This window comes from Schistocerca gregaria, chromosome 8, assembly GCF_023897955.1.
Source record: "Schistocerca gregaria isolate iqSchGreg1 chromosome 8, iqSchGreg1.2, whole genome shotgun sequence".
In the NCBI taxonomy this organism is placed as follows: Eukaryota; Metazoa; Arthropoda; class Insecta; order Orthoptera; family Acrididae; genus Schistocerca; species Schistocerca gregaria.
The window spans coordinates 253,730,599-253,741,012 of NC_064927.1; the positions used below are offsets into that span (position 1 = coordinate 253,730,599).

Here is a 10,414-nt window from a genome sequence, read left to right on the forward strand (position 1 = left end):
CATCTTACATACTAAATTCCAGACAAACAAAACACAGTTCTATCATCTTATCAATCTACAAATAGATTTAAACTCAGTCAATTGATAAAATAAAACTCTAGAAATCACCTCATCTTACATACTTAATTCCAGACAAACGGAACACAGTTAAATAGCCTTACGAATCTATAGCATGGCAAAAAAACACAACATATTTTCTTCTAGACTAGGTATCATTATGCATCCATGTTCATATATTTTGTCCTCTATACTAAATGTTGACAGTGCTTGAAATTTTACATACTTGCTTTGCCTACCAGTAGCTCCTCTTATCGTTACATGTGTAGCAGACATTTCCGCAAAATTCTTACAATATTTAATCTTGTCTCTAAATTGTTCAGATACACCACAAATCGGGCCACCAGTATCGAACAGTTCCCTTCCCACTGATCAATCTTATTGTTAATGTAAGGACATCCAAAATCTGAATCATCATCTCTGCTATTAGACAATTCAAGAAAAAGATCACTTTCAATTTCATCAACTGATTTTGCAGGATCTTATCAACTTTACTGGTATCATAGCATTACTTTGGTTGCACATGTTGTCAGGTAAAGATTGAACACACTGAATGGGTTCCATAGCACAATTAACATCACTTATTACAGAAGGAACACAAAAATGTTATAATTTTAAAATTATATTTCCTACTTAGATCTTCTTTCACTTCATTTCACCAATTTGGATACGAATTTTGACTAAGCACAGCTAACTTATGCCATAATGTACATTTACCTATGTTATCATCAATTTGGTCCCAAACAAATTTCACAAAGTTTTCACCTTTATTCTCTAGGCTTACAGATAACTCAGCTTTACTGTTTGGATCATTACTCTGCATGACATTAATGAAAAACTACATTGACTGGACTGGTATCCCATGACTCTCACTTACATCATCACAAACATCACTTACCTTACCTGTATTCACAAATAGCTCTGAAACTTCATTATTCTTAAACTCCACAAATGCCTGATAATCATCATCGTCATAATCATCATCATCTTCTTCATCTTCATCACCATCACCATCATATTCTTCCAAAATTACTTCATCAACTACATCGTTAACACCACAAGTCTCATCACCACCAATGTCACACACCTCACCTACATTTATTTGCAACAAGTAACCAGTCTCAGACTTGGCAACCTCAGTCATTTCACAGCTATCATTCATTTCTACATCAGAAATACCATCTAATTCAGATCAAATATAGTCATCACCTGTTTTACATATATAAATAATACTGTTTTCTGATCAAGAGAAGAAATCATTAGTACACACTACATCAAAATTCTCATTACTCTCACATTCTGGTTTGTGATTAGTGTCTACACCATTATAATTAAACATAGTATTCCTAAACTTTTGATCAAATCATAAATGAGAAATTTGATGTTCCTTCTGTTCAACTTCAGATACCTGTGCCACGTTATTAATACTGTTATTTTTGTCTAAATGTGAGTGTAAATTGGGGGGTCCTGTATTTGTTCTGTTTCCTAACCCCCAAAACTGTGAACCTTCACTGAGGTGGACCACCATTTCCCGAATAGTTGCGTCTATGATTGTTTCTCCAATTAAATGTCCATTGGTTATCCCCATTGTTCCCATTCTACTAATGTTCATAACTTCTGTCTCTATTACCATTTTGACCCTCATGGAAGTTACCACTATCTCTGTTTCTGTAGTTATTATCATGGAACCTCTCTGGTAAACTCCTTTTCAGTGCATCAATAAATGTCATTTCGTCAAATGGCCAGTCAAGCTGTGTTAATTTCTCAAGTTGATTCTTACATAATTCTTTCAGTGTACCATCCCGATTCAAATAATTTGGAGTTTTCAGAAATTCACTTTTAATTCTCCCTTGTTCAGCTTCCAACCAAAATTTATTTAAAAAGCTTTTTTCAAAACTTTGGTATGTCTCCCACTGGCTTAAATTTAGATTTACTGATGACAGAGCTTCACCTTCAAGACATCTTTTAACAGATTTAATCTTTTGGTCATCACTCATGCCCAACACAAAACTATCTCTACAGTTGTGTAGAAAATTCACTGGATGTAAATTGTCTGATGAGAAACTTTTGATTGGCGTACCATTATTTGAATACAGATTGTTGTGGATACAATTTTCTTGAACTACTGAAATTTTTTGATCTAAAACATTTACATTAGCTAGCATACTGTTTTCAACATTTAAATTTTTTTAATCTAAACTACAAAAGTTCTGTTCCATTTTCTCCTCTACAACCTTCTGCTGAACTCTGACATCATTCTCCTGTTGTGAAGATTGTGCAACTAACTCATTTTCCAAAACAATAAATTTATTTTCTAAGACATCAATTTTTCATTCACAATTTTGAATCCATCTGACAACCCATTAGTAATAAGTTGGTCTATTTGGTATTGTTCCCTGTCTAGTTTACTATTGTTTTCAGACTGTTCTGTCTTAATTTCCTCTAATTTTGCTAAAATCAGCTGCAAACTATCAGTTTTAACTGTTTCTTTGCTGACTACACTTTCACTTGGTTCAAATGTGTGTTGAATGGGTCCTACAGCTTTCACACCTACATCACTATCCTCATCCCTATTCATTTTCCTATCAATCACATGAGACCAGAAAAAAATTAATTTCACAATCTTTCTTCTGACGTCGTTCATTGTAGTTGTAAAGTCCTCTTTCAACTCATCAAGTCTGTCATTGTTGATATTATCTTGTCACTGTTGATACAACTTCACTGGGCAGTCCTCAGGTCTTCTTTGATCAAGTGATTGAAGTTTCTGAATGTATATAAAAACTGTAAATGATACTAATTACTGTCCTTTCTTCTGCTGCAACAGACAAAACTTCATCATCAGTCAACTGATCCTGATTGAGCCCCCCCTTATAATCTTATCCTCCCACACATCACCATTAATTTCATCTTAGTCTGTTCATTATTTCCAAAAGCTTTGAGAGGCATAATATATACAAAAGAAAAACTTTTTATTTATCTTCATTCTCCAATTGTTGTTGGCTCCAAGTCTTGTGTCTAGGATACAGTCTTGAAGCTGTAATTTTTACAATGTTGTGGGTTCTTGTCAAACTGAATAACTGATGAAGATTTGCCTGTTGCTATGAATATCTTTTTATTTTATCCCATTTGTCTAAATCACACTGACTTCACAATCTCCATTTCAGAACACTAATTCACATTGTTGTTGACAAGATTAGAAATTTGTCTACTTTCATCAGAGGCATGCCCACTACTCCTTACATTCTACGGTACTCACAATATTCCAAAGAGTTTACAAAGCAAAAGTTTTTACAAACTTTCTTGACAAAAAAAAAGAATCATCACCAATATATATTATTATGTTATAAATAAATCCAAAAATAAATTTAATAATTAGCATTAGATTGTGAAATTAATAATATGAATTTTAAAGATGCCGGAAATTTCATAATTTCATATATTTAAAAAAAAAAAAAAAAGAATAATTTTAAACATTAGTAGATATCAATTGTAACAAACTAATTTCTTTTTAGTCATTTTAGCCTAAAATATAATACATCATTTACAGAATTAGATTAAGTTCATTCAGTTAGACAGCTGATATAATGTTCGCCTACAACTTCTTCCACATTTTTATCAGTAATTGAAGTGCTAGGGGATCCTGCACAATCATCATCTTCAATGTCCTCTTGACCCTCTTTGAAATACATATTCCATCCATAAATTCTTGTCTCACTCAAATTAAGTTTGCTCAAAAGCCACAGTCAACATCGTGGAAACAGTGCTGCACTTTATTTCATTTTTTCAAGCAAAATTTAATGCAGATTCTTTTATCCATCTTTTTCAAAAGTAAAAATTTGCTGAGCATTCAAAAACAGATATAACCTTTTTGACTGTGAATGATAAACCAAATATTCAAAAAAGCTCAAAATACAAATGTACATCAAGAACATGAGTACAAACAAGATAAAATGTTGAAAATTGGACTATAAAGCACATAAATTACACAAACTACCATTACATTTTGATCACTCCTCATATTGAACCATCCAGAAATTTTGATTATTGTTATACTTATCTACATTGCTAGTATAGATTTTATTTCCCTATTTTGTAATCATTATGTATCTATTATTGTTGCTAATCCACAGGTGGTCTGGAACTCAGCTGCCGCTCAAAGGGAGAACGGCTGAAGCACTGGGTTGATATGATCAAATTCCCAGACCACAAACACGAAGGTTGGCATAATCTGGGAGAAGATTTGCTAGGAGACTGAACTTCTCCATAGCAGTACAACATTTTACTGAAATTCTAGTTGCAAGTATTTTCACTCTCATCATTCTTATGAAGAAATTACCACAGTAGAAGACTGAGAATATATCTGAGGTCATCAATATATTGTATGCCTTATTGTCATGGAATAAAATACAGTAGATGTTAGATTTCACAGCACTGATCTTTCAGGGAACGCAAAGTGCCTAGGCTGTATGAAGTGACTATATTCATAGAAGAAAAGTAAACAACTGAAATCAAAAGTGTATGTAATTACTAAGACTTTGACATTATATCTGAATATTTTTGTTACTTCCTCTTAACTACTGAAATTAATATTCAGCTAAGCAAGCAATAGCTCTCAATAGATACACAGATTATTGGTATAGGTGTCACTCTGTAGCTGTAGCCAATCACACTGCCAAATGATAGTGCAATTCCCCATATTAATAGTGCAAACAAAGCATCAATCATAATTTGCTTACTGGTTAGCAGTGGTAGGTGAACACTATCTGCAACATGTTTCTTTGGTGGTATTCTGTTATGAATGATTAATTTATTTTTAATTTTAGTATGACAATTTTTACTGGAAAATTCTGTAAGCTATCTTTCTTAAGCTATTTGTTGCTTATTTAAAGATACAAACAGCACTCAGTATGCAACAATGTCCAGTACAATAATGTTACGCACAAAAAAAAAAAAAAAAAAAAAAAAAAAAAAAAAAAAAAAAAAAAAAATCCTGCAAAATTCATCATCAAAGAAACAGAAATGGAGGTGATAACTGATTTTTTTTTTTAAACTAGTCATACAGAATAACTGTACATATATTCTCTCTCCCTCACCTCCCCTCTCCCCCTTGCCAACCTCTCTCCATGCACCCACCTCTGTCTGTCAACCTTGTCTCTGCAGTAAAACATTACTGCCTTTCAGTACAAGCTTCTGCTACATTCTTCAGTGTTTCAGCAGCGTGTAAGAGTAAAAATGGCATTATCTTAAGCAATAATAGAAACAAAGAGTCCCTCCATAATATTGATTCTCATATAAGAGATGGTGTTACAGAACAGTTGGAGTACTTGGTGACAAGATTTGTCTCCTATATTAAGTATTCCTAATACCATTACAAATCATCTATAGCTAAGAATACCTAAAAAAACACATATAAAACATATATTATTTATGTTAGAGTATATATTTGACTGTTTAATATGTCAGGCAAAAATGTAAAGCACTTTCCTGGTGTAATTACTATGTTGGCTAGTTTAAAGGTATCCACAGTGTGTTCCACTGTCTTACCATAATGCTGGTAGAATATGGCAAATACTTGACAAAACATTATTATAAGTTTCTAAACTTCAGTTAGTTGATTGTTATGTGGGAGTACAAAACAACTTGTACAGAAATAGTCCAAACTAGCTGCAATAAGTTTAATACATGTTTCAGCTTTATTTCCATTCTCAAGTAACCTATGAATACAACATTGGTGAGACTATCAACACACGTGGTGGTTTACCATGTGAATAATTATATACAGGAATTATACAGGGTGTTCAATAAGCAACTATGCAGTTTACAACAGCTGTACTAAAGTCATCGACGTTATAAGAGATGCTGGAAGTGATCCTCTTCAACTTGAAGACACGGTTGCACATGTTTCTGCATGTTCTTGAAGATGTTGTGCAGAACATTGGGAGTAATGTTCTGACTCAGACATTTCAGTGCAGCTTGGAGTTCTTGTATGGTGCACGCACACTGACTTCATAGGCCTTTCCCTTCAACATACCCCATAGAAAGTAATCCAATGGAGTTAAGTTGTGTACACGCAGAGGCCAGAGTCCTCGAGAGGTGATGCAGTCACTGAAGATATCCTTTAAAACATTCATTGCCTTGTGGGTGGTATGTGCAGTCACCCTGTCCTGTAGGAACCAGGCATTCTCAATTTTACCTCATTCAGTTCACCTAGGAAGGGTTTCAGAATGCAGGTGCAGTACTGTTTTGCATTTAGGGTGCCCTGAAAGAAGCTCAGCCCAATGATTCATTTACGAGTCACAGTGCACCAAACAACAATCTTTTGATCATGCATTGGGGACACCTTAAATTCATGTGGATTCTCCCTAGCCCACACATGACTATTCTGGTTTTTCATGTAACCAGGGAGGTGAAACCATGCCTCAACTGTGAAAAAATGTTGTGTCAAGAATCCCCTCACCATTGTCCTGCAGGGAGAACAGAAACCAGTTGCAAAAGTTCACATGTGCCTGGTGATCAGTGGCTCTCAGTTCATGCATGAATGACATTTTGTATAGCTACATGGACAGTAATGTCCAGAGAATCTTTTGAGCAGAGCCCACAGACATATGGACCTGTTGGACTAGTCATGTAACCAATTTGTTTGGACTTTGCAGCATCATGTCTTGCACTTCCACAAGCTTCTCTTTGGATGTGGATGGCCTGCCTGATTTTGGAGCCTTATGAACTCTTCTGGTCTTTTGAAACTTGGTGATGAGGTTCTGTACAGACTTATGGTTAGGCATCTTCAGTCCTGGGAGCTTTGCTCCAAATGTAGCTTCTACTACTGAGGTAAACTTGCCTCCATTGTGGAACATATGCTCCACAAGAAACATTCTTTTTTTCAATTGTCATCATGTTGACCTAGATCACAATGTCAGCACACAAGTTGTTGGTCTTCACTCAAACCAGACCTACGAACAGATACAAATACCTGGTCAAGTATGGTTTAAATATATATTAAACAATGGGAAATGTTGAATTAACAACTGACAGTCATATCAGTCATTACTCAGCACACCACAACATGGCACTGCAGAGTTACTTTTGGAACACCCAGTATTTTGTTTTTTACATCCAGTTTGATTTGAGATCCATATTGCATCTGTTGTAAACTGTTATTGTCTAATTCTTAGTGAATACACATCATGTAGTAATTATAAATGTACAGAATACATTTTGACACTTATTTGACAGTTTGTTTGCCATAGAGTACAGTTTGACATTTATTTGATATTTCGTTTACTATGATGATACTATTTGCAACTACTAAACAATGATAATGTTACATTTGAATGATTTGAGTTCTCTGTGAATTATGTCTTTGATCTGAGTACGTTTTCTTGTCCATATGTAACACCTCTTCTCCTATTCCAGTATGTCAACAAAGGTTTTAAAGTAATATTTATGTTTAAAGTCTGTGTGTGTTCATTTAGTATCTCATGTGCATAGGCTCTCATGTGGATATAGGCCTATAACCCCAATTCTTCAAGTAGATTCATAGTAATTCCTTTCAGTATTCTGTGTAGAATTTGTAATACAGTTTCAGTTTTCACAGCTATATGGTGTTGGTCTCTTAGAAGTAAAAAGAAGCTAGGGCGATTACTGTTGCTGTTTCTGGAAAACTTTATTGACCTACTGGAACACAAAAAGGGCCAGTATATATGGACAACAACACATTCTCAGACCAAAGACGTAATTCAGTCACTGAAATATAACATCCTATCACTCCACACAAAGACACATTTTGCTTCCTCTGTGGTCTGAATGAGGCTATTTACTGTGAACAACTGGATAGATGGTAGCAAAAAACATCTCGGTTAAGTAACTAGTATCTTTCAGATGCTACCACATATTTAATCACACATTCTGATATTTTTCATCAGTTATTTTTACAATTCAGTTAACATCTTTCAGTGTATCACCATGTTTCTTGTCTGAGTTTGATTATCTATATTCTTGACATGCATTTGTCAAATTATTAAACTACTGCTGGAGTCATCACAATCTTCATCAATCAGCACCTGGTCATCAGAGAATGTGGGAGATTGTGGTATATAATCTCCTACTAGGCAACATTTGCTTCTCCATATCTTTAATAATGCTTCTTCCATATAAATTGTATACAACAGAAAATCTAGTGGAGAACCTTAGCAAAGCATTTTGCTATGACTCACCTGGAGAGCCATGTGCCTTAAGGCACCACTACCCAGACAGGGAGGTGAGTTGGCCACAGATGTAATCTTCACAGTGGATTAACAGTGAGGGTCTGTGAGATGGCAAGCATGGATGTGGTTTTTAAGGGGTTTCCCACATACCACTAGGTGAATACTAGGCTGGTATCCAAGCCCTGCCTCAGCTTTACAATTTGCAAAATTTAGAAAACTTTTGCTCACTTTCACATGAATGAAACTACACTAGACCATTGGGGTACATATATTCCATCCCATGGAGTGGGGTAGGGTGGGGAGGAGGGGGGGGGGGGACTAATGGGGTGACCCTGAGCCAGTGCAGGTTAGAGGCACAAGAAAATGAAGAAGAAGAAGTAGTTTAGAAAATAAGGAAGAAAGACAGATCATCTAATGTCCATGGATATGGAGGTAAAGTGCTGGAGTCTCAAGATTAGATGAGATCAGAAATTAAGAAATCAGAAAAAAAGTGGAAAGCGACATAATGAAAATTACTGAGAAAGCTATTGCTATGGTATGGCCATCTCATGTAGAATGAATTTGTGATAATACATGTACAAAGAAGGTATGGTGACTGAGAAGCAAGAAACACCATTAGCTGTACACAACTCACAAAATTACATGTTATTGGTCAAAATAGAGTGCTAGCCCTTGATTACAACCCAGATCCTTGACCTTCATGGGAAGCGCATTTTCAGTTACACCATCCAAGCATGCCTGACTTTTATTCAATTTCTCCCATATAATCTATAGAGCATATATCCTGCTTTGAGTAAAATATTTCATTCACAGCACCAATCCTGAGTTTGTTGATAAATCAAATTCCCTCTAAATCTATTCTCCCAGAAGTGTTGAACATCACAGCACCATGCAAAAATCTATGAAAGGTTTGGCAAAAAAGAGAAGCAACCTGTAGTAAGTTTCAGATTATCAGCCAGTCCAGAAGGTGTACTCATATGGCATAAATGATAGTGCAGTGCCTGCAAAGGTAGGAATCTGCATTTAAATTCTGATCCAGCATACAGATTTAAACTGGCACAGGCAATCAGTGCAGCATATACTCTGCATAGGGTAAATGAAGTCACACTCAACTCCTCATTATTGCTTATATCTACACTCTCGAGCTACTCCTATATTTCAGTCTGCATAGATTTATTTATAACGAAAGTTTGAACTGACTTTCCTTTGTGTTTGTATGTAATTCTATGTTTTTTTTCCATACACTCTTCTTTTACCTTTGGTATTCAGAACAGTTACAAAAATTCATAATGACAATTAAAGTTTCAGTTAACACCTTTGTAATGCAAACATTTTGTTATTTCTATTTAGCATGCATTTCTGGTAGCATCTAAATGTGTGCTAGTGGTAGTCAGCAGATAATTCTCACACCTTAATTCTGTGTCATTAGTCCAAATGCTTCATTACAGGCATAATGTCAACAACAGATAACACACACAACAATGAATATATAAGTTAATTGAAAATTCAGAAATCAGCCAACAAGTAAGATTAAAATGCAAATACAACTTGTACTATTTGAAGTTTAGTGATTTCTGTGATCTCATAAAGCATGAACTCAGATACAATGTATTACAGTTACCTATTTGCAATAATGACCAGTTATAATGCAAGTGTGTAAATCAACTATACTGTTTGCAAAAAAAAAAAAATATTGAAGTGTCAGAAAATGGGCATATCTGAAAATCATTTAGTTCATATATTATATATACACTTCTTATGTACATCTTCAATAATTTTGTTTGAAGTTTAATTACTTTCACCAGGTCCTTCTATCTGCTAATCCTTTTTGATCCTTGTATTGTTCCCATATTCTCTATTATTTGGATTTTCTCATTTCTGTTACCTATATCCTCTGCCCTCCTTGTCAGTTACTTCTTGTACTCTTTGCAGTCACCTTTTGTTCCCTCTCCTTTGCTCTCTTCTGATGTCTTCCACTTGCTGAATCACATTTGTTTCCTCCAGTGTGGATTTTATGGCGCCTTTACTTGATGAATTTTGATATTTGAAATTTTTCTGTCTAATATCTATGGCCTCTTGTTTCTATTTCATGTGGTCTTTCTTCTAGCAGTGTACATTGCTTGATTTGACACAGTAAACTCTTTATAAAATTT

At 34.8% G+C, this 10,414-nt stretch overlaps 1 protein-coding gene across 11 annotated transcripts in view; it reads left to right on the forward strand.

Annotated features, from left to right (window-relative positions):
* Window positions 1-8,530, forward strand: part of LOC126284608 (rabphilin-3A-like) — a 971,947-nt gene extending 963,417 nt beyond the window's left edge. For all 11 annotated transcript variants that reach the window (XM_049983667.1, XM_049983659.1, XM_049983658.1 and 8 more), the window contains one exon: window positions 4,188-8,530. In XM_049983667.1, the coding sequence (XP_049839624.1) occupies window positions 4,188-4,312 (125 nt within the window). In that variant the 3' untranslated portion in view covers window positions 4,313-8,530. The remainder of the gene's footprint in view (window positions 1-4,187) is intronic.
* The last annotated feature ends 1,884 nt before the right edge of the window (window positions 8,531-10,414 follow it).